This window comes from Schistocerca nitens, chromosome 7 (genome assembly GCF_023898315.1).
Source record: "Schistocerca nitens isolate TAMUIC-IGC-003100 chromosome 7, iqSchNite1.1, whole genome shotgun sequence".
In the NCBI taxonomy this organism is placed as follows: Eukaryota; Metazoa; Arthropoda; class Insecta; order Orthoptera; family Acrididae; genus Schistocerca; species Schistocerca nitens.
The window spans coordinates 110,504,693-110,530,913 of record NC_064620.1 but is presented as its reverse complement, the minus strand read 5'-3'; the positions used below and the strand labels follow the sequence as shown (position 1 = coordinate 110,530,913).

The 26,221-nt window shown below is 41.1% G+C and overlaps 1 protein-coding gene across 1 annotated transcript in view; it reads right to left on the bottom strand.

The window, feature by feature from the left end:
* The window catches only part of LOC126195019 (uncharacterized), a 91,550-nt gene that overhangs the window by 53,634 nt on the left and 11,695 nt on the right, over positions 1-26,221 (bottom strand). Inside the window, exons 3-4 of the mRNA XM_049933451.1 lie at positions 18,663-18,948; positions 1,027-1,195 (exon numbers count right to left, since the gene is read on the bottom strand). Of these exons, the coding sequence (XP_049789408.1) occupies positions 1,027-1,195; positions 18,663-18,948 (455 nt within the window). The remainder of the gene's footprint in view (positions 1-1,026; positions 1,196-18,662; positions 18,949-26,221) is intronic.

Below are 26,221 nucleotides of genomic sequence, written 5' to 3'. Positions count from 1 at the left end.
TGGAACGTGTCAGGTTAATAAAAGATGTCTATACAAGATACTACATTACACAAAATTTTGCATGACACTAATGTTAATCAATATAAAAAACGTTATTTCGCTATACTACGATTGTCTTGGTACATTCAAATCTGAATGAATTACGAACACATAACAAACAACTGACGACGTCTGTCAAATTTTCGTGTAACAGAAATAATAATGACAGCGGAATTTTTAATGTACCAAGGGAATGACACTGTGGTTAATCAGCATTTGTTGTAATGACCCGGTGTAAAACCAAATCTGTTATTTGGAGTAAAAATTTCAAATCCAAATATGTCTTAAAAATATATTGTGTTACTGTAAACAGTGCACACAAAATGATTGAAAATTATTTATGTAACTAAACATTTTGTATTTTGTGTTTTGTTAATGACATTGTATCTTCTAAAGTATGTAATCGATTGAGAATGAACGAAAATTTTCGAAATCAGTCGGTAATAAAAATATTATATGTCACTCTGATGGAAACCTAAACTAATAGAAGATGCCCGTCATGTAACAGGGGCCTCATCAACAGATTTGTCTGAACTGTGCCACGAACTGACCAAATTGTTCAAGTAAATGGCGGATTACCCATCTTTGGACCTGAGCCTGGTGCAGACTCCACAAGCACTGTATTTTGCAAATCACAGAGCTACATATGACGTGGACACTCTGTAAACGATAACATAGTAAGGGGGAGACAAACCATGATTCAACCAAGGTTCGATAATAGCTGTCGTCACTGAATCTGAAATTTCCTTGATTACCACATTATGGGCAGTGTCTAAGTGTTTAAATTATAATACTTATACAAAGTATTCCCAACTGAGGATGGACAAGACAAGCCTGAAACTTGATGCGAGGAAAGGAAAGGCGGGTCCTTAACCGTAGTAAGTACCCATAACAGATTCCTTGGTTCCCCGTTTTGTTCTGACTATACTCTGTTACGAATAGGTAATAGTATTTGAACTACTGGTACTTAACTCAGTTTGGTCTAACCTTGTATCTCTCTATGTCTTCCAGGACAGCTTGAGGACTGAACTCCGACGTTACAATGCATTTCATCCCGGTGCCCACACACCACACTGTGAACGCTATTCCGCTTATCCAGTAGAAGCCAATCGTGAGTAACACGACGTCCTCTCCTCCGTAAGGGGCATCGCTGCGACTGAAACAGTAACACCTCATTACGAAGTGAACAGGATTGCTACATCAACACCTTTTCTACGAGCTAGGACCTATGAGAAAAATATAGAAAAGAAATCATCATTTCATTATTGTAAAAGGTGCCATTAACAGCTGTCATTCAGGTATATTTCACTAACTGCTCGCTTTGAAATCAAGACAGGGCAGCAGGGTTTGTCGACCTTCAAAAAGCGTTTGAAATATAATACTCGGCAAGATGTTCGACATTGTGAGGAAAGTAGGAATAAGCTACTGGGAAAGACGAACGATACACAGTACGTACAAAGTCAAAGAGGTAACAGTAAGAGTTGAAGACAACGAACGAAGTGCTCATTATGATAGGACATGGTGTTTCGCCTGTGCTATTCAATGCACACATCGAAAATGCAATTCTGGAATAAGAGTGGCTCAAGAGCGCAATTACAAGCCAGAGTGAAAGCATATCAATGGTAAGAGACTCTGATGACGTTGCTAACTTCAGTCACACTAAAGAAGAGTTACAAGATATTTTGAACGGATTGAACAGTCTACTGTGTACAGAACTAGAGTTAAGAGTAAATCGAAGAGAGACGAACGTAATGGGAGGTGGAAGAAGTGAGAACAGGGAGAAAATTGGTGATAACCAAGTTGACGACGTTAAGGGATTCTGCTACAATGGAAGCAAAATACCCATGACTGAGGAAGTAAGATGGACATGAATATCAGGCAAGCACAGGCAAAGAGGACATTCTAGGCCAAAAGAAGTCTACTGGTATCAAACGAAAGCTTTAATTTGAGGAAGAAATGTATGAGAATATGCGTCTGGAGCACAGAATTGTATGCTGCTCAATGATGGATAGCTGGACACCCAGAGAGGAAGAGAATCTAAGCGTTTGATATATGGGTCTAAAGAAAAATGTTGAAAATCAAGTAAAATTGATATGATAAGGATTGAGGAGGCTCTCCACGAGATCGGCGAAGAAATGTACTTAAATCAAACAGTGACAATAGGGAGAACTTTCTGATAGGGCAATTGGTGAAGGATCAAAAAATAACCTACTTCGTACTAGAGGGAACTGTGTAGAATTAAACGGTAGGAGAAGACGGAGTAGATCAATCAAGTACTTGAGGACATAGAGTGAGCGTGCACTCTACAATGAAGGGGTTGGTGCAGGTGGAGATTTCATGTCGAGTGGCATGAAACCATTGAGAAGACTGATGACTCAAAAAGAAACGATACCTAAACGTTTGGAGTGATTCATAAAAGACCTCATTTCACTGAAAAAAACTAGAACCAGGAGACCAATTAGGTACACAATGCAGAGAGGGCGAAATATTTTTTCCTGCCTGTTGGAATTTATGATGCAGAGACTCCATGTGAAGATGAACTCTGGTACTACTGAAGAAAATATGTCAACTTCATAAGGAACAACACTAAAACAAAAAAAATACTGAAAAATGTTAAATGTATTTTTCTATTTGTTACTGCAAGTCACATTAAGTGAGTATAGTTTACAAGAAACATTGAACATTTACGTTGTCGAATCAAGAAACGTTCTGGAAGAGACATTACACATGTTGTTTTAAAAGTGGAAATATCGTTTCACATTAGGAAGATCACTTCCACGATGCCCTTTGGATATGTATTCAGTTCTGATTACACATGATGGGCAGACCATATTTCTAACCACCAATCTGGACATTCTGATGAAGACTTATGTAACACATCTTGGCCTCATTAAACAGCTGTACTACTTTCAAGTTCTATTATGTACTCTTAGATACAGCCACCTTCCTTTGAATCTCACAAATCACCTATGCTTGTACATCACATTAACTGCCATGTTATGAAAGCATGGTTCAAAAGCGAATATAATTAACATACCTAAGCAAAGAAGTCTTTAATGAAATCCTAATTTGTTTTATATTTAATTTCGATCACTCTAGTATGTATGGCAAATGTAATAAAAATATAAACATCCATTTACTTGTGTCTTCAGTATGGCTTTGGTGTATATGCATTCTCATGCCCTGCAACAGGTAGGTCTAATTACATATTTGCGTTTTATTACTGTTGCAGCACTCCTCATTTTATTGAATTCATTAGTTCAAAACAGACAGGACTGACAGTATTTTAAATATAATTTCCCGTGACAAATGTCACAGAATAAATGTTTCACAACTTTTCTCCCAAAAAGGTTATTAAATGTATTATATACTTATAAATAGTATACAGTTTTCGAAATGTGGTGCTTCAGAAGAATGTTGAAGGTTAGATGGGTAGATCACATAACTAATGAGGTGGTACTGAATAGGATTTGGGAGAAAAGTTTGTGGCACAACTTGACTAGAAGAAGGGATCGGTTGGTAGGACATGTTATGAGGCATCAAGGGATCACCCATTTAGTATTGGAGGGCAGCGTGGAGGGTAAAAATCGTAGAGGGAGACCAAGAGATGACCGAGCGAGGTGGCGCATTGGTTAGACACTGGACTCGCATTCGGGAGGACGACGGCTCAATCCCGCGTCCGGCCCTCCTGATTTAGGTTTTCCGTGATTTCCCTAAATCGCTCCAGGCAAATGCCGGAATGGTTCCTTTCAAAGGGCATGGCCGACTTCCTTCCCCGTCCTTCCCTAATCCGATGAGACCGATGACCTCGCTGTCTGGTCTCCTTCCCCAAAACACCCAACCAACCAAGAGATGAATACACTAATCAGATTCAGAAGGATGTGGGCTGCAGTAGGTACTGGGAGATGAAGCAGCTTGCACAGGTTAGAGTAGCACGGAGAGCTGCATCAAACCAGTTTCAGGACTGAAGACCACAACAACAACAACATGTATGGGTATCCAGTATCTCCACTTATACGTCTGGATCGAGTTCATTCTCATTTGGCACACAAAGGCAAATTTCGCGAGCGTCAACACTGTGATTATAATCTCCTAGCTCCAGTAGGAGTGAAGATATGGGAAAAATGCGATTTCTTCAGTTCCTGCCACGTAGGTAGCCCTGTACAATAGGCATGTTGCGCTGGAATCTGACCACCTTACAGACTTGCTTTGCAGAGTAGTCTACACATCAGTGGCAACAAAGTGTTTTCCAGCCCCTGACCAATAGGCTACATTTCAAGCCAGAGGTGTTGTGTTTTAGTGGTATTGGAAGAGAAACAAATCATTTGGAATGTGTTGCTACTGAGGCATGCTGAATATTCGGTGGACTGATAAGGCTCTCTGTAGAATCGACAAGGAAATGCATACATGGAAAACACTGACAAGTCCAAGAAACATTACGATTGCACGTACGTTATGTTGACAGGGAATAGCTTCAATGGTATTAGAGGAAACCGTATACAGCAAAAACTATAAGGAAAACAGTGGTTCAACTACATGGAGCAAATAATGGTGGACATCAGCAGCAGGTGCTACTCTGAGATGAAAAGTTTGGTACAGGAGAGGAAATCGTGGTGAGCTGCATCAAAATATTCGGGTGTCTGATGAATCAGAATAAAAAAAGAAAAGGTTTTGGCCTGCCTTATCGACCGGCATTACTGCGTAGTCTACACAAGAGGGGCAAGAAATGATTTCTAGCACTGACATGTAGGATTCTTTGCATGACAGGCTCATTTTGGGATTAGCGTCAGGCTGCTTTATTAACTTCTTTGATGAGCCTACATGTCGTGTGTCCTTTCATGTCAGCTACACAGCGTGAGAGGTGTGTTTTAGTAATATACAGTTGTCTTATCAACATGCATTGCAGGATAGTCTACACATCAGGTGATAAGTATGGTTTTACGTCTTCTGATAGTATTCTTCCTTGCACAACAACAGGTGCGTTTTCGGAGTAGTATCAGGCTGCTTTATCAAACCTCTTTCCTTGGGCAAAAAACTGGTCTTAACCCCACTTAGGCTGCTCTTGATTATAGGTCTGTTGCCAGAGTAGGGTTGAATCGCTTCATTAATCTGTTTTGCAAGAACTATGTATATATGCAAATGGGAATGGTGTGGGCAAGATTGGGATTGATAGTGTAAACACATAGAGTAGGAGGCAATAAAGAAGAACAGCAGTCAAGAAGATGTAGAGAGAGAGAGACGGCGAGTTGAGATGGAAACACTAACGGGGCAGGACGACATAGGCAGAGGAGATGGACAGAGATTTAGGGATAGGAGGAGATGGACACAGAGAGAGTGGAAGAGGAGACGAAGAAGCAGAGAAGAGGAGTATGCGGGTTAGTAGAGAAGAGAGGAGAAGATAGACCAATGGGTGGGAGGGGTTGGTCAGAGAGAGATGGAGAAGAAAGAGATGGTCAGAAAGATAAGTGATGAGGATATGGGCATAGACAGAGGGAGGACAAGACAGATAGATTTTGGTGAGGAGTAGATGGACAGAAGGGGAGGAGAAATGGTCACTGAATAGTGCCGCAGGAGATGGACACAGACAGAGATCAGGCAAAAGTGAAGAGAGAGGGGAAGATATGCAGAGAGGAGGAGGCTGAAATATGGGGAGATTTGGAAAGAGAGATGCACCAAGAGAGGGTAGAGAAGTTATGTATACATTATATGCGACATACATATATTTGTCATACAAACAGGAAACAGGAATGAGTATCAGCACATTGGGGTTCATAATACATAGCTCCAATAGGAATGGATATACGGAAAAACATTTTTCAGTGCCTGCTGTAAAGGGTATTATGCACTACATGCTTGTGGGAGCAATTTCGAAATGTTTTACTGGCCTGTTTCGCAGGGATTGCACATGTGGATAGGTATGACTGGTTAGCCAGAGTATGGGATATTGAGAGGTGGAAATGGATAGGGAGAGGCAGGGAGGAGGAGATGGATAAGGTGATAGGAGTCAAGAGGATATGGACAGAGAGAGAGGACTAGGAGCAGACGGATGGAAATAGTGGTTGCTGAGATGGAAAAGAAAGAGAGTGGGGAAGGAGATGGAAACAGATAGAGGGGAGAAGAAGGAGAAGAGAAGGAGAAGGAGTAGATTGTCAGAAAGGGAAAAGAAGAGGAGGGGACAAAGCGGGGGAAGAGGAGATGGACAGAAAGAGAGTGAGAGGAAGTGACAGAGCAAAAGTGGGGTGGAAGGGATGGGAAGGACTAGTGAACAGGGTGAAGGAGATGGACAAATGGAGAGGGTTTGATGCATGTTCCCATGTAGTACTGACATGCCATGCAGTGAGTACATGTGTGGATGGACATTGCTGAGCATAGAAATCGGGTGTAGATCGACAGTGAGAGAGCAGGGAGAAAGAGGCAGACATAGATAGAGGGAGGAGAACATGGACAGACTAAGAATGAGATGAGGTATTGGACTTAGAGATGGGTAGGACATGATAGATGGAGAGAGATATGGAGTACGAGATTGACAGAAAGAACAGGGGGTGGTGATGCACAGTGAGGGAGAGGGAAGGACGAGATAGACAAAATGGGAGGGTGAGGAGACGGAAAGAGGTGTCCTGAGGACGCTGATAGAAGGCAGTGTGAGATGTACAGAGAGGTCAGAAGAAGGTGATTAGCAGATGGGGGAGGGGGAGGGGGGTGCAGGAGACTAGTCATAGAGATGAAGAGGGAGACAGAGACAGAGATAGGGAGAGGGGATGAAGAGATGGATTGAAATGGGAGCATGAGGTGAATTGAGATAGGGGAGGAAGAGGTGGATGCAGAGTGTCGCAAGGAAGAGATGTGTGCAATGTGTGTGTCAAACAAGTAAGTGGGTGAAACTGCAGGGAAAGGCTACTTAAATGTAAATTGTGAATAGATCAAAGGAAGAGAATCCTCTACTTATCATTAAGCAACAACAGAAATTATGACAAGCTGATATTTTATTGTAATTTGTACTGTGCCGTTTTAAGCTAAATTCCCATTGTATCAATTGAAAAAGTGAATTTCCTCAGCACCAAGAATACAGTAAATAAAATGAGGCAAAAAATGAATCAATTAAATGGTTTAATTTCTTTAAAAGTGAATAATTAACTGAAGAAAGTTTCCATCAGTTCAGATAACATTACATGCCTTACGTTTTTGAGAAAAGTATCGCAGTATAGTTTGATAGAACTTAAACACATCATAATATCAACACTTTCAAAAATAAATTTATAAATTTTTGTAGTAGTATTTTGATGCATAGTCTCATTATTGCAACAATTTTTCTATAAACGTGAGGTAGATCACGTGCAACTGACTTTGTAACCACCTAATACTGAAAGACATACCCAGTACCAAACATTTAGGACTTAAAAAATGACAATTAAGTGATAAGGCTATATTTATCTTTACAGATGGCACCACAATACTGGTATCAATAAACATGAAATGATCATCGTTTAGTATGTTTTGCAACGTCGCTAAGATTTTTATGTGAAATATGAGATTCTCGCGCTAAGGTTAAAGCACTGCGGAAGTTTAAATACAAGTTCATGATTTTTAACTTACTTACATGATAGAAATCAAAGTGTACCATTTCGTCGCCAACTGAAGAAATCAGTTGTGGCCTAATAGTGAGTTTTAGTTGAGTTCTCAATTTATTATATATATGTAAATGATAGTCTAGTTTGAATTGTCAGAAGAAACTTTTGTGTCCTTTCATCATGTAACACGATTATACAAATGTCAATGATATGCAAGCGCCAAATGTAGGATTACCATAGAATACTAAGTGAAATTCAGTTTGTAGCTTAGAATTCCACCTGCTACAAGAAAGAGTCTCTTGAGAAATAAAGTATATGATGTACAAAGCGTTAATTCCTTGTGACTGCCGATGTGATAGTTCTTTGCCTAGAATAACCAGGCACCTTCGCTGAACTACATTTGTAATATGCATGTTTATTGGTAGAGATGATTTAAATATATAGAAGCTAGTTAACTCTGCCGATTTCAATTCACAAATTCTATATGGAATAATTGTTTTGGGTATAAACTTAGAGGGACAGTGTTTTCACAGTACAGAAGCGTGTAGAAAGTGTTATATCTGGAGTTAGTACTAGAACATTCTGTAGTAATTTCTTTGTCTAAGTCCTTATACACTGAAGAACGAAAGAAACTGGTACACCTGCCTAATATCCTGTAGGGCCTCCGCGAGCACCCAGAAGTGCCGTAGGACGACGTGGCATGGACTCGACTAATGTCTAAAGCAGTGCTGGAGGGAACTGACACTATGAATCCTGCAGAGCTGTCCGTAACTCCGTTAGAGAACGACCGGGGGGAGGGGGAGACATCTCTTCTGGACAGCACGATGCAAGGCATTCCACATATGCTCTATAACGTTCATGTCTGGGGATTATGGTGGACAAAGGTAGTGTTTAAACTCAGAAGAGTGTTCGTGGAGCCACTGTGTAGCAATTCAGGACGTGTGGGGTGTCGCGTTGTCCTGCTGGAATTGCCCAAGTCCATAGGAATGCGCAATGGACATGACTGGATGCAGGTGATCAGATAGGATCCCTACGTACGTGTCACCGGTCAGATTCGTATCTAGACGTACCACAGGTCCCATATCACTCCAACTGCACACGCCCCACACCATTACAGAGCCTCGATCAGCTTGAACAATCCCCTGCTGACATGCAGGCTCTATGGATTCATGAGGTTGCCTCCATACCCGTACACGTCCATCCGCTCATTACTATTTGAAACGCGACTCGTCAGACCAGGCAAATGTTTCCAGTCACCATCAGTCCAACGTTGACGGGCAAAGGCGAGGCATAAAGCTTTGTGTCGTACAATCGTTAAGAGCGCATGAGTGGGCCTTCGGTTCCGAAAGTCTATATCGATAATATTTCGTTGAATGGTTCGCACACTGACACTTTCTGATGGCCCAGCATTGAAATCTGTAGCAGTTTGCGGATGGGTTGCACTTTTGTAACGTTCAACGATTTTCTTGCGTTACCATTGGTCCCGTTCTTGCAGGATCTTTTTCCGGCCTCAGCGATGTCGGAGATTTGATGTTTTACCGGGTACCTGATACTCACGGTACACTCGCGAAATGGTCGTACGGGAAAATTCCCACTTCATCGCTACCTCGGAGAATCGCTCGTGCGCTGACAATAATTCCACGTTCAAACGTACTTAAATTTTGATAACCTGCCATTGTAGCAGCAGTAACTCATCTAATAAATTGGGCCAGGCAGTTGTTATCTCATATAGGGGTAGGCGCTGCCGACCGCAGCGCCGTATTCTGCCTGTTTACATTTCTCTGTATTTAAATACGCATGCCTATACCAGTTTCTTTGGCGCTTCAGTGTAAAGTGTGTATTTGCACAAAATATACACTTCCTAAATATTTTTACAGTCTGTTGTTTGACTAACAATACCAACCAGTGACTGCAAGCCATTCTGTGAAAACCACATATTACTAGCATTATCGGTTTCAAGTTTCAGATGATTCACCCTCTAAATACAATTTTGCCCAATATATATATCGTTGTGGGAACTATTCAAAATACGATATTATGTAAACGACTCGCTCTTGCATCTTGAAATAGAAAACAGTAACACTCTAATGTACACTTCTTTTATTTGTTAATCTCATTTGGCATTTTTCCGTTTAGAATTGTGTACGTTTCAGCAAAAATTCACTTTACACCTTTTATTACGATCTGTTTATTGGCTAACAATACGAGCATCTGACTACCAATCCAAAAGCGCACGTCAATAGTACTTTCTATTTCTGCAATGTTTACGGTGAAAGTTATATATATATATATAATACCACTGTCATTACAAGTAGTTCTCGTTTCTCAAGAAATTGTGAGAAACCTTAATAGGACCAAAGCATTCTGTAGATAGATAACAATGCGCTACCATTTGCACAGAAACGAATCGGGAATCTTGCTGTACATGTATTCAACAAGTACTTCAAAGATTTTACTTCAGAGGAAGGCCGTAGAAGGAGAAGAAAATTTTACTTAATCCTGCCAAACAAGTTGTTAGTTGGCTGGCAAGTAATTTCCCAATGACATATATTTTTGTATTTTACATTTTCAGAACTGTAGTAATTGACGTTGCCTGCCACATTACATTCTTTAACCCTTTTTTGTTTAATAAGATTTCCAGGCAAAGAATCGGAAGGATATGGGTTGAGCTCCTGAGCCGCCTTCAGAGGGAACCATAATTATTAAGTCGCAGTGTCACAGCATACGAAATTTTCGAATATGATCCCTAGAGAAAACGCCGAAATCGGCGAGGAATGGCAAATTCCAAATTAAGTGGATGTTAGTTTCTCCACGGATAGTACAGAAGAATTTGTGGCCCCGTTCAACTAGTGGCCTACCGTCATTTTTGTAGGCATTTGACTGACAGACTCAGGAAAACCGGTGGCACATGTGCGACAAGTCACTGCACCACAACAGTGAGAATTACAAGAAGTGGATTTTCTGTGGTTCCACGATTCCGTTCTTCTCTGGATATTCGTTTCTGTCACTTCTTTATATTCCGCACAGCATAGAAACCACTTGAAATGACGCCACTTCGATACTTTCAATGATATCCAGAAGAGCATATTCAACGAGCTGAAATATACTGCACGGTTACATGAGTAATTACAGTTTGTTTACAGTAGCTTTACCTTTAGCTTCTCATGACAGAAAAGAAAAGAAATCGATCATCTTAAATCAATAGTTCGTCGTTAACAAATCATTATAACAGTAACTGTTGGCAAAATTAGGCTGTCACTGAAATATCGTACGGTGTGTGTAAAATTGTTTCAATAAATATAAAATCTTACTCGCATGCTGATTAGTAAAGCCATATATGGTAACTATTTCTAAAACTTAGTTTCCGTGTCTCTCAAACAGTAAACAAATATGTAGTGAAATTAATAAGCTTACGCTTTCGAAATTTAATTGAAATATATGTTTGAGGAAATAACTAATAAAGTGAAAATATGCAAATATTTTAGTCTTGCATGTTATAATAGTACAGATACAGCTGCAACGACTCAATTTTCATTACTTGTGCGTTACTGAACAAATTATGGGATATTAGAGGACTTCTTGGCGGTATAACTACGACAGATTACACAAAGAATTGTGCAATTAACTATTTTGTAGGAATAAATGACTTAATTACAACTGGTTTAATATGAGTGTGTAGAGGTACATGTCCGTCAACGATGGGCTTCAACAATTTTTTGATAGCATTGATTAAGAGGGAATGGCATTTAACAAATTGTTTTCCATTCATTGCTTACTGCATCAAGAAAGTTTGACATTTCACTTTTCAAATAACAGTTTGAAGGATGTTATGAAAATCACTATAAGTGGCATAAAATTCATTCGTGCATGTGAACATAATCACCGTAAATTTTAAAGAACTGCTGAAGGAATTTTGAGTTTGGTACAGTGATGTCCTACATACTGCTGTCAGATTCCAAAGAAAAGGAAAAGTGATGGAATGGCTTGTCAATTTCGGATTTGAAATTATTTTATTCTTACAACACAGCAATAAAAACTATGCTGAACTTAATAATGATGAATGGAGGCACTTATAGATTTCTGACCAGTACTACACAAAAATTCGGCAAACGTAATTTGGAATTCCAAGGACGAAACAAGATAATCGAACACATGACAAACAAAATATTTGCATATGAAGTCAAACTTAAATTTTATATTAATGAACTTTAAGAAATATTCTCGTCTAACTTTCCAACTGCTGCTGTTCTGCAGTCTGACATAACTGTCACCAAAGAATTTACCAAGATATGGCGCTCAAAGAATATGTGAATGAAAAAACCATATTGGCAACAGGAAGAAATATTCGAGGCTGTTTAATTCTCGTAAAACACCCAAAGCCTGTTGAAGATGATGATCTCAAATTATTCTGCCAACTTGGGTTTTATATAACTTGTTTTATAAACGAACATCAATACGACAACTAACTTAAAGCTCTAAGTATACAATATCTTTAAAAGCAAGAGTAAATTGAATTTTGGAGAAGAGTGACTACCCAATAAAATTTTTAGATCCTGTACATATTTTATTTTAACAGTGTTTCCTTCATTCTATCTCTTTGAAGATTCGTTTACGAAAATTAAAATACATTACTTGAAAATAAATGCCTTAGTCGGTTGTTCAGACATTTAAGGATTGCATGGAGTCCAAATTACGAATATTTAGACGAAATAGCCGAAAAGTAAAATACAGATATAATAAACAATATTTTTATGTTTGTACTTAAATTTGTTCTGCAGTTAGAATAAAGAAAAATTCAGTTGAAGGAACTACGGCTTTTTTCCCACCAGTCAAGCTTTTAGTTTATTGAAAATTCGTCATGAACACTTTATGTTAATCTCTACACTCTCCTACTTGGTGGCAGTCATTTTGTGTAATTCTGTCATTTCTAATTCTCGAACTTTGCTCATGCTACAATAACGATCATTCCAGTCAACGCCAACATTTTTTCTGGTGAAAACATCATATTTAATTGTGAAAACGGCGAGTGGCAATTTAAAATTCTTATTGCCTATGTTGGAGAATTTTAATATCACGAACATGGTTAATCATTGTCATTAACTGCTCAACAATTCCACTCGACGAAGAAGAGAGGCTCAGCCATTATTTGCCAATGATATGTACTTACTCTTTAGCGGTTTCAAAGATAGATTTCCATTTGTAGCTGTTGTTAACCTTTAATAGCTCCTGAAGAAGGATAGGACCGAAGACTATGCAGTTTGGTTCCTTTAAAAAAAATTTAAAAACCATAAGTTATGTATATCCGAAACCAGTGAAGAAAACATTCTTACTATTCGCAACTGTTTGCTGTATCTCTCTGGTCGTCGAATGGAATATATGTTTGAGGAATTATAGTAAGCGTGCGAAAAATTGTCTGGTTACCTCAGGAGCGAGGCAGGTTGCAGGGTCTGATGGATTTGTCATTATTTGATAAGGGGACGTGATAGGCGGAATGTTTCATCGTTTGTCTTCAAGTGGTGAGCATGTGAGCCTCGTACCGATCAACAGCCATGACATATTTTTTTAAAACTGTAGTAACATAGATTCGTGTACGTGCATTATAGTCATAGTCATCTTCATGTGCAGTACGTATTCCCAACGTGGAATATGAAACTAAATAGAGGCTATTGTAAGACAACGCAATGAGCACAATAAAAATAACGTTTACTGAATTTTAGATAGCGTCTCATATTTCCTAATCTACTTGGATATAAGTTGAGTTACTGTTATTACTCAAATAATTAATCCATCAGGGACACATATAACATGGGGGACTGATGACTTCCGCTCTTTAGTCCCCCTTAAACATCCCAACAACCACCACCACCACACACACAACACGACACTTCGTGAGGTAATAACAATTGTGGGGTCGCTGATGCTGGCCCTGATGTGGACGAGAACAGTCGACACGTCGCGTTACGAGTGGTGCTGACTGTCAATGCTCAGTTCTTGCTGGCCGGAGGTGTATTTATCACGAACGTACTATAGCTAGTCTATTAAGAGCTCATAACATACTAATTTGTGTAACTTGCCAACTTTGGCTCTAGAGCACTTATCTAGAAGGCATATGGTCGTGTGCATTTAGCCTAAGTCTTCTAGTGACACTGGATAATCATTTATGTTGACGACAACATTTACTTCCACTTTCGTAGGCGCTTGACGTTTGCTGGTTGAGGAAAGCCAGTGTGCTCCACTGCCTTCATTTCTGTTCAGTAAGACTGGCTTTTAAGATGCGCTGTAGGAGCTGCTGATTATTTACCTATACAGTCTTCTGCCAGAGAAATGACAGAATAATCCTCGGAGACTCATAAAAAATGCTGTCAAAACAATGCCTTGATTGGGATCAATATTGACCGTTCGAATTGAACACACTTTGAAATTACTGGTTGTATTAACTTCGTCTGTTTCCGTCCTAGATTCCTACGAGAAGAAAACATTATGGATGCACACGAAGAGGCGTATCGAGAGCCGAAACACCATCAAGCCCACGAATGAAACAAATTCTGTTTCACATCAAGTGGATTCGCAATTGCAAATAAGGAATACCATCAGCCGTAGGACGGCCGTGAATCGTGCACAGATATTCAAATGCTAAGGCGACCGCTCTCGATAAGCGGGAAATCCGGGTTCGTTTCCCGATGCGGCACAAATTTTAACTTTCTTCATTCCGTTCTACAGGTGATGGTAGTTCTTATTGGAAGTTGCGCATTAATTTGATGTGCTTGGCAACAGCTGTGGTCGCGGCAGTGCCTGTTCCTTTGGACATGCATACATGTCTGAAGGAATTTTGCATCGTAACCATAATAACACAAGCACTGCAATATCTAAATTCTGTTTCTGCGATCACTCGAATGCAGTGTGTTCTAACACCCACATATAACCTTTTTGTGTAATAGGACAAGACATTGGTACCCAGCTTTCACTCGACTTACGAAAAACTTCGCAGAAAAGTAAGTGAAGTCATTTGATGTGTATGGAAGAAAATCTGTTGACTAATGTAGTCTACGGCTTACTCCAGCAAGCAAGAATGTCAATTTCCTCATACAGCTGTATTATAAAATTTACTTTGAGTTATGTTGGAACACGGGAGGCAATACTAGCCCTACGACTTATCATAGAAAATAGATTAAGGAAAAGCGAAACTACGTTTCTAGCATTTGTAGACTTAGAAAAACCTTTTGACAATGTTGACTGGAATACCCTCTTTCAAATTGTGAAGGTGGCAGGGTTAAATACAGGGAGCGAAAGGCTGTTTGCAATTTGTACTGAAACCAGAGGGCAGTTATAAGAGTCGAGGGGCATGAAAGGGAAGCAGTGGTTGGGAAGGGAGTGAGACAGAGTTGTAGCCTATCCCCGGTGTTATTCGATCTGTATATTGAGCAAGCAGTAAAGGAAACAAAAGAAATATTCGTAGCAGGAATTAAAATCCATGGAGAAGAAATAATAACTTTGAGGTTCGCCGATGACATTGTAGTTCTGTCAGAGACAGCAAAGGACCTGGAAGAGCACCTGAACGCAATAGACAATGACTTGAAGGTAGGATATAAGATGAGCATCAACAAAAGCAAAACGAGGTTAATGGAATGTAGTCCAATTAAATCAGGGGTGACACTGAATGATATAGGTTAGGAATTGAGACGCTTAAAGTAGTAAATTTCGCTATTTGGGGAGCAAAATAACTGATGATGATCGAAGTAGAGAGGATATAAAATGTAGACTGGCAATGGTAAGGAGAGCATTTTTGAAAAAAAAATGGTTCAAATGGCTCTGAGCACTATGCGACTCAACTGCTTAGGTCATCAATCGCCTACAATTTAGAACTAATTAAACCTAACTAACCTAAGGACATCACACACATCCATGCCCGAGGCAGGATTCGAACCTGCGACCGTTTCGGTCGCTCGGTTCCAGACTGTAGCGCCTTTAACCGCACGGCCACTCCGGCCGGCTAGCATTTTTGAAGAAGAGAAATTTGTTAACATCGATTATACATTTAAGTGTCAGGAAGCCGTTTCTGAAAGCATTTGTATATAGTGTAGGGATGTATGGAAATGAAAAGTGGGCGATAAATAGTTTAGACAAGAAGAGAACAGCAGCTTTCGAAATGTAACGCTACAGTAGAATGCTGAAGATTAGATGGGTAGATCACATAACTTATGGGGAGGTATTGAATAGAATTGGGGAGAAGAGAAATTTGTGGCACAACTTGACTAGAATAAGGGATCTGTTGGTAGGACATATTCTGAGGCCTCAAGGGATCACCAACTTAGTACTGGAGGGCAGCGTGAAGGGTAAAAATCGTAGAGGGAGACCAAGAGATGAATACACTAAACAGATTCAGAAGGATGTTGGTTGCAGTAGGTACTAGGAGATGAAGAAGCTTGTTGAGGATAGAGTAGCATGTAGAGTTGTATCAAACCAGTCTATGAAGACCACAACAGCAACAACAACTACAAGTAACATCGATTTAGAGACTACACTCTCCCTTCTCACGGTAGCAAAAGGGTCTAGTCACCAGATAAAAAAAAAGAGTATCATAAGTACTACAATCGTCGTCTAGAACAGGAATGCACCATCATTAAGTCAGCCAAAGTATCAGATTCAACGTCCAACACAGTAATTTGCAACAGCGGGAAGATGACTAATCTATCTCTTCAAATGGTTCAAATGGCTCTGAGCACTATGAGACTTAACATCTGAGGTCATCAGTGCCGTAGAACTTTGAACTACTTAAACCTAACTAACCTAAGGATATCACACACATTCATGCCTGAGGCAGGATTCGAACCTGCGACCGTAGCGGTCGCGCGGTTCCAGACTGTAGCGCCAAGAACCACTCGGCGACTCCGGCTGGTAATCTATCTGTCACAAAGGTATGGGTAAGTGAAAGAACTGTCACGAATTGGTACTGCAAAATTTAGTGACGATCACAAGAGAACACAGACTGTATCTGGTGGTGCTTTAATTTATATGTATATCAGAAATGGATCTTACTTGCAAACAGCCATCACAGGATACGAGAAAAGATACAACAAATCCGTACAGCAGTAGGGAGAGTAAATGCCATAGCCCCGCTGCACAGCTGTTGCCTCAAATTCTAAGCGATATCGAAACAAAAGTAACATCGAAACTTTCAATGAATTTGGGAGCCGTCAACGATGACAGTTTCAGTCATATTTTTCAATGCTTGCAGTTGTGTATTACACCCAACAGACTAATTTGAAGGAAAATCAAGGTTTTTGTTTGTATCTTCTTGTTTAATGCTATGGTTTAACGACAGTCTTAGACGCGTTTGGTTCAAAATGGTTCAAATGGCTCTGAGCACTATGGGACTCAACTGCTGTGGTCATTAGTCCTACACCATGAAGATGACGTGCTACCGACGTGAAATTTAACCGACAGAAAGAAGATGCTGTGATATGCAAATGATTAGCTTTTCAGAGCATTCACACAAGGTTTGCGACGGTGGCACCACAGCAGTTAACAGGCTTTGCCTGGTGAAACATTGTTGTGATGCCTCGTGTAAGGAGGAGAAATGCGTACCATCACGTTTCTGACTTTGATAAAGGTCGGATTGTAGCCTATCGCTATTGCGGTTTATCGTATCGCGACATCGCTGCTCGCGTTGCTCGAGATCCAATGACAGAATATGGAATCGGTGGGTTCAGGAGGGTAATACGGAACGCTGTGCAGGATCCCAACGCCCTCGTATCACTAGTAGCCGAGATGACAGGCATCTTATCCGCATGGCTGTAACGGATCGTGCAGCCACGTCTCGATCCCTGAGTCAACAGATGGGGACATTTGCAAGACAACAACCATCTGCACGAACAGTTGAACGATGTTTGCAGCAATGGGCTATCAGCTCGGAGACCATGGCTGCCGTTACCCTTGACGCTGCATCACAGACAGGAGCGCCTGCGATGGTGTACTCAATGACGGAACTGGGCACACGAGTGGCAAAACGTCATTTTTTCAAATGAATCCAGGTTCTGTTTACAGCATCATGATGGTCGCATCCGTGTTTGGCGTCATCGCGTTGAACGCGCATTGGAAGCGTGTATTCGTCATCGCCATACTGGTGTACCACCCGGCGTGATGGTATGGGGTGCTATTGGTTACACGACTCGGTCACCTCTTGTTGGCATTGACGGCACTTTGAACAGTGGACGTTACATTTCAGATGTGTTACGACCCGTGGTTCTATCCTTCATTCGATCCCAGCGAATCCCTACATTTCAGCAGGATAATGCACGACCGCATATTGCAGGTCCTGTACTAGCGTTTCTGGATACAGAAAATGTTCTACTGCTGCCCTGACCAGCATATTCTCCAGATCTCTCACCAATGGATAAGGTGTGGTCAATGGTGGCCGAGCAACTGGCTCGTAACAATACGCCAGTCACTAGTCTTGATGAACTGTGGAATCGTGTTGAAGCTGCATGGGCATCTGTACCTGTACACGCCATCCAAACTCTGTTTGACTCAATGCCCAGGCGTATCAAGGCCGTTATGACGGCCAGAGGTGGTTGTTCTGGGTACTGATTTCTCAGTATCTATGCACCCAAATTGCTTGAAAATGCAATCACATATCAGTTCTAGTATAATACATTTGTCCAATGAATACCCGTTTATCATCTGCATTGGCAGTAGTGTAGTTCTAAGTCTAGGAGGCTGATGACATCAGACGTTAAGTCACATAGTGTTTCGAGCCATTTGCACCATTTGAACTAAAACAGAATCAAGCCTACATAGATGCGTCTGACAATTTAAATACTTTGTAGGCGGAAATGAAATGCTCCAGTTTTGCAATCAAGATTGTTTTTGCTTTCATACTGGTGATCAGGTACTTAATGCCACCACCAATGTAGCAACCTCGAGTGCAGAGGTGAGTTGTCTTTCCTAGTACTTTAGTTGTCGAGATCCATACAGCATTTATAACACAACATGTGTAGTTTACTGGCATGAGTACCAACAATCAAAGCTGCTAAAGTGTATGGTTCATCGCCTTACTTGAGAATGTGGATTAGTAGAGCAATATTGCGACGAGGTATCCGGATGACCTTTGGGTGTCCCGTGGTCCCAGACGTGAGGAGGGCGACCGCTGGGCTCATGCCGTCTCCCTGCAGTCCCTGGGCACTCCTCAGCAGCCGCTGTTCAGCATCAGGTACGGCCTTGGCAGTCCCCAACACCAGGAGTGGGCAACCAGTTGGCCTGGCGGCTGAAGCGGACTTCGTAGTCGGTTGTTCGCACATCACTGCTGTTGGGTTCAGCTCCTGTAGCACTCGACGCAGGCTCTCTACCATAAAAAGGAGACTCTTACACCGCGGATTTCCATGGTCATGTCAAGTTGCATGAGAAATCTACTAGACTGAGTAAACAAAATTGCCCTTAATTTAGAAAAAGGTTGATGTTTAGCTATCTATAGAAATGTGAAATATGAACACCACTAATCTGGTGCATTAGCATGCATGGTATGACAAAGATTTTGATGTTATCAATCTTAGGAAAATGGCTTTCATTCGAACGCGTGGACCAGAAGGGGGAAAGGGACGAATATTAGGGTTTATGTTCCATCGGCGATGTGGTCATTAAAACAATATAGCTCGAGAATGGCAAGGAGCACAGTATGCCATTCTGGGCCCAAAGAAGCCTAGGCATCCCTGTGAAACTTGAAAGGGCTATTAGACATTTGTTTAGTTTCAGTGGAGATGAATATTAATTGTTTTGTTTGTTTCTTTGGTCTTTGGTTGTATGCAGTAGTGTGTGCGATGACATTTTCTAAGAACCCATCCAAGTAATGACTACAATGGCATATATAACCATTTCAGAAGGTACACGAAGTACAATAATTGGTTCAGCAGATGTATGCGTGACACAGGAATTTGGAAACTTGGATGTCATTGCACTGGTCACTTGCACTACACTGCGCAATGTCATTTCAGTAGACTGATAGTAGTGAACTGAAAAGGAGCAAACAACAAAATTGTTAAAAAAGTGTACATTAGTCATGGCTCTACCCACTACATCATTTAAAATATGCTGCGATGTCACAGATCTTCTCCAAGCCGGATACACATCAAGTTACCCCTGAAATAAAAGGACATAATTTGGAGTATCATTAGGATGTCTGTGAAAACAAGTCCAACATTATAAGACTAAAGACGATGATTTGAAAAACTGTCACATGGGATTTTTTCTGGTATGCAGTACTTCCAGTCGAAGATCAAAGAAAGGTTAGTAGCAAAAGGAGTACTTGGAATCTTGAAAAGGTTTGGAGTCTTGTGAAAGAGAAAGAAGTGGTCCATAAGTCGTTATGCAATCAGCCTGAAAATTTTACTTAAGTTTGGAAACCAGTAGTCGAACCTTGGCACGCTAACTTTGATCACATACGACACAGCTCCAATGCAAAACCTGATCACTTTCAAAGCCTCACTTCAATTAGAGAATACCCAATAGCATGGAAAATGTCTTTAGTTGTGGCTGTTTAGTTATATATTCCACCTTTGCTTAACATTCGTTTAGTGTTCGTTCTTGTTTATCGCTATCATTGTATTCCATAAAATTCCTATTTTCAGTTATTTCTATAGTTTTATACTGAATCAGTTTTTAGTGTTACCTCTACGAATGCACTCGCTTTCTGGAGTTTAAATTTTTAATAAGCAATGGCTATGTGAATCTCAAAAACGACAAAAGTATCCAAAAGCGCAGTTTTATTTTTGCATAGGAAAGCAAATAAAAATGTTTGATTTCACCTTATTGGTAACCTCATGATTGATGGCTGACACATTCAGTGTTTTTAGCCATATAAGTGTTAGTGAAGTGAACTCAGCCACTGCATAGTGTAATCTGCTAATAACTATTCTCAATATTAAATAATAACACCCAGTATTTAATGGTCCATTTCTACGAAAATAGCAGTGCTCTATGGGCGAAATTTTTTGATATACATTATATTAATTCATTCCTAGTACTTTCGCGTCAAGCTGTCTGTATATACAAACATCAAAAACTCCTTTGCACCACCCCTGTTTCTAGAACTCCCGAAGACAGACGTTGACTGTGGATATTGTTTCAAAGACACAGTCCCTTTGACTGTTCAGAGGTGTCACTAAACCCGCCGAAAGATATATACAACCACGCATGAGCAGCGCCTATTAGACGGAGGTTATCCTACAGCCGATCAGTTCCAGTCATTCCTACAGGAAGGAGGTACACGACTCGTGTTGTCTGTAGTTGAACCATGGATAGACGCTCAATACTGCGGTTAGATCGCGTCCGCATTGTTACTTTGTGCCAGGAAGGGCTCTCAGCAAGGGAAGTGTCTAGGCGTCTCGGAGTGAACCAAAGCGATGTTGTTCGGACTTGGAGGAAATACAGAGAAACAGGAACTGTCATGAAATACCTCGCTCAAGCCGCCCAAGGGCTACTACTGCAGTGGATGACAGCTAACTACGGATTGTGGCCTGGAAGAACCCTGACAGCAACGCCACCACGTTGAATAACGCTATTCGTGCAGCCACTGGACGTTGTGTTACGGCTTTAACTGTGCGCATTAGGCTGCATGATGCGTAGCTTCACTCCCGACGTCCATGGCGTGGTCCATCTTTGCAACCACGACACCATGCAGTGCGGTACGGATGGGCCCAACAATACGCCGAATGGACCGTTCCGGATTGGCGTCACGTTCTCTTCACCTATGAGTTTCGTATATGCTTACAACCAGGCAATCGTCGGAGAAGTGTTTGGAAGAAACCCGGTCAGGCTGAACGCATTAGATACACTTACAGCGAGTGCAGCAAGGTTCCCCATGTTTTGGGGTGGCATTATGTTGACCCGACGTACACCGCTGGTGGTCATGGGAGACGTCGTAACGGCTGTACAATAAGTGAATGCCAACCCCGACCGATAGTGCAACCATGTCGGCAGCATATTGGCGAGGCATTCTGCTTCATGGACGACAATTCGCCCCCCCCCCCCCCCCCCCCCATGGCGCACATATTGTGAATGACTTCCTTCAGGATAATGACATTTCCCGAATAGAGTGGTCAGGATGTTCTCCAGACATGAACCTTATTGAACATGCTTGGGATGTATTGAAAAGGGCCGTTTATGGACTACGTGACCCACCGACCACTCAGAGGGATCTACGCCGAATCGCCGTGGAGGAGCGGGACATTCGGCACCAACAGTACCTTGATGAACTTGTGGATAGAATGCCACGACAAATACAGGCATGCATCAATTTAAGAGGATGTGCTACTGGGTATTAGAGGTACCGGTGTGTGCAGCAATCTGGACCACCACCTCTGGTGGTCCCGCTGTATGGTGGTACAACATGCAATGTGTGGTTTTCATGAGCAATAAAAAGGGCGGAAATGATGTTTATGTTGATCTCTGTCACAATTTTCTGTGCAGGTTCGGAACTCCCGGAACCGAGGTGATGCAAAACTTTGTTTGATGTGTGTACAATACCAGGAGCTCTGGAGCTGGAAATCTTATTGAGCCCAAACTGAGCAGAGGCCAATCAGCATCTCACCATTAGAGTGAGCGGCAGACCTTTCTAAGGACAAACTGCGCAAGGGAAAGAAGGAAAGCAGGTAGAAGTCGGGAATGATAGATTTCATGTGGGTTGAACTCTGCGAAAGAGGCGCCATCTCTTTTGTGTTCCAAATGACGGAAAACCATTGTATAGCGAGTTTAAAGTGGGAAGTCTGCTGGCGCTGTAAGGATACAATGGGAAGATGCATGTTTCGCAGTGCCTCCCGTATGCAGGAAGCCCGTATGCTCGGAAATGTTAGGAGCAAAGCAGTGCAATGATATGAAAGTGGTGGAGTGAGATGGGAGGCCAGCCGGATCGGTTTTTGTTTTAGAAGGGAGAATGTTTCACTATTAGAAAGGGCCTGATTGCTCAGTACTCAGAACAATCGCTGCCATTGGTGCTCACAACCATACAATAAGCTCACACGCATCCTCCAGCCCTCTATTTCCTGCACACATCTTGAATAATGCCGTTCTTGGGAAGTTTCCTACCAGGAGAGACAACTTGCCTCTATAGCCGAGGTCGCTAACGCACGCATGTCTGATCGACCTCGGAGATAAGCAGTGAACCAGCACACGCAAAAATTCGGAGTAAAAATTCTGTTTCTTGTGGAGAACTCTGTCCAAGTCTTGTCAGGGGACTTTCAGCTGAGAGAAGAATTTAAGCACTGACCTCTAAGGGAGAGTATCCTTAAGTGTGTATCAGACGACATGGAATGTTCAGGCATCACCGCTGCCACTCGCAGGAAACAGCAACGCTAAGTACGGCGAGCAATTGCAACGTTCGTAAACAATATGATAGGAGCTGCAAGTAGTTTTCAGATTGACATTAAAGCATCCATGTTTCTGATTGAAGGACGTTTGTTATCTGAAACTCAGTGTGTGCTCAATCAAGATAGTGAGTGCATGCCTGATTCTTTCTGTAGTTCTTTCTTCCCTCACTGGTAAATATCCGTCAATCGCTGAGCCATTTTATCTTGATCCCATATGTTATGCTGACTTTAACGTATTTACGTCATCTTATTACCCAACCATTGCCAAGGCGCTGGCATTTTAATTTCGCTTTGGACTTGCATTAAAACTGAGTCAACGTAACAGTCTCATTTTGTTGGTATTGGTGTAAGTTGTGGTTTCGTAGTATTAATAAAAGTGGTTGCTTTCTAAGTAGAGAGAGAATATCGAGACCACTATTGTTAGTTCTATAAATAGTTCTACTGGTGTAACTGAACTTAGATAACGTAGACGTTTAATTTTTTTCAGTAACTGTAAAATTTTACCATTAGTGATAAGTGGGGGCTCTGTCGTAGGTTTGTGAGTAGTGGCTTACGGTGTATTTTCATTGTGGGAAGGGGAATGCAGTGGGGAAGGCAATGAGTATTTTAGGGAGATACTCTCCTGGGAATGCCTAATCTGTAGTAGAAATAAGTTGAAATAGGAGCAGGAGCGTAAGATCTGTGCCCTTCAGTTGCAGTTACAATACGAAAATGAGGAACTAGATAGGTTGAGGAGGGTGAAGGGTGCTGAGCAATGGGAACTGGGAGTTGGAAACAAGGCAGCTAAGAGGGGGAGGTATTCAGTCAGTTGCACTTTGCGTATATGCAATAGATTTGATCAACTGTCAGAGTTTAGTGGAGAGGATCCTCTTTTAGGTGTAGGAAACATGCAGCAGCCCTCAGTATTTAGAAAGCCTAGGTCAGCTGCAAAGTTTAACAGAAAGAAGAAGGTTCTGCTGCTAGGTAGTTCACTTGCTACAAGCGTGGCCCAGCAGATGCAGGAAGGGTTGGGAGGGGGGGGGGGGGGGGTGAGTACCAGGTCACCAGCATTTTGAAGCCTAGTACAGGGTTGGCTCAGGTGACTGACAGCTTAGGGGAGTTATGTAGGAATTTTACGAAAGTGGGTCAGGTAATGATAGTGGGAGGAGAAGGGAATATTCTTGTTAGGGACGGAGAATATGATGGAGGTGGTGACCTGGTGAAGATAGATGCTCAAACTGGTAGCACTGACGTGCATTTCGTGCAACTATTTCAGTGTCATGATCGGCCTCATCTTAATGTGGCTGGTGAGGTCGTTGACGTAGGGCTGGAGAGGGCACTGATGGCGGAGGGCATGGGTTATATTTTAGTGGTTCCAGTTGAGTCTATTAGTAGATCGGGTTTCGCTAGGCATGGCCTGCACGTCAATAGGTATGGGAAGGAGAGGGTGGCAAAGCTTATAGGTGACAGTGTAGCGGTTGGTGGTGGGATCACTCATGGAAATTTTCCTGTAGTAGTTGGTGTTAGAGCTGCACTCTTTTAGATTGAAGTCATATGATAGGTGTACCTGCTTAAACGAAGCCCCTCTAACTAAGAGATCACCTTCAGAGGACGTCATGTTTCCTGGTAGAGAAGGAATTAGCTTACTTCATCAAAATATAAGTGGTAATTGACATAAAGTTAGTGAACTGTTTATAGATGTTGACTCTCAAATTGTTGGTATATCCGAGCATCACTTAAACGCTTTGACAATTCAGAGGCTTCTTTTACCAGGATACAGAATAGGTGGCCGTTTTTCAAGGAGTTCCTTGCAGAGTGGGGGAGGGGCCATGTATGTAAAAAACAGTTTTCCATTTGAGCCCATAGACGTATCACAACATGGCACTGAACAGGTATTTGAATGTTGTGCAGGGGCAGTTGAATTTAGTGAAACTAAACTTGTAATTTTTTTAGTTTACAGGTCCTATAACTCCGACTTCAGAGCATTTTTGATCAGGCTAGATGGGGTTCTTGATTCACTTTATAGAATGTACGAGAAATTAGTTATATGTGGTGACTTCAGTATTAATTTTGTAAATCATGGTGCAAGGAAAAGGATGATGGTTGATCTCCTACATTCATAAGATCTGATGCAGACTGTGTTTTTTTTCAACTAGGGTGAAGGGGAACAGTAGCACAGCCACAGACAATACTTTTATCCATTCTTCATTACTAGATGGGCATTCTGTTAGTAAAAGGGTTATTGGCTTTTCAGACCATGACGCACAAATTGTAACACTAAAAGGCTTTTGTACTCATACAAATGTCACATATAATTACAAACTATGTAGGAAAGTTAATCCAATGGCAATAGCTAGTTTTTTAAGCCTCTTCAAGGAACAAGAGTGGCAGGATGTTTATATTGATGATAATATAAATGACAAACATGATACTTTCCTTAACATATTCTCTTTCAGAGTTGTTTTCATTAGAAGGGTATTAGCAGTATAAGGCAGCCTGTGTGGCTGACTAGTGTGATAAGAATATCGTGTAGAACAAAGCAGGCATTGTATCAAAATGTAAGATGTAGTAACAATCAAGCTAAAGTAGCCCATTACAAACAGTACTGTAAGGTGCTTAAAAATGTTATTACGAAGGCAAAGAGTATGTTGTACGCAAATAGAATAGCTAATTCACAGGATAAAATTAAAACCATACGGTAAGGTTTGAAGCGAGTGTCTGGTCAGCAGCACTAGGTTGACGATATAAAATAAGTTTGTAGTAAAAATATTTCTGTTACTGAAAAATCAGATATATTTACAGTATTTAACAATCTTTTGCTGAACATCGCTGGTGAATTAAATAAAAATTTAGTCTGTACAGTGAATCATACAACTGTCTTGGCAAATGCCTTTCGGAGATTGATGTCTGAGATATTCTTCTGTGATAGTGATAAGGATGAGACTTAGTCAAAAATTAAATCACTGAAGACTAAGGACTCTCATGGATATAATGGAGTGCCTAGCGAAATATGAAAGTATTGCACTGCACATGTGAGACCTATATGTAGCCATATTTGTAGTTTTTTCTTTAGGAATGGTGAGTTTTCTGAACGATTAAAGTAGTGAGTAGTAAAGCCGCTTTATAAAAAGGGAGGAAAGGATAAAGTAGACATTTTTAGATATATTTCTATGCCATCAGTGTTTGTTAAAGTTAATGAAAAGGTTGTGTATGAATGGATAATTCATCGTTTTATATCACACAATTTGCTATCAAATGTACCAATCGGCCTTAGAAGTT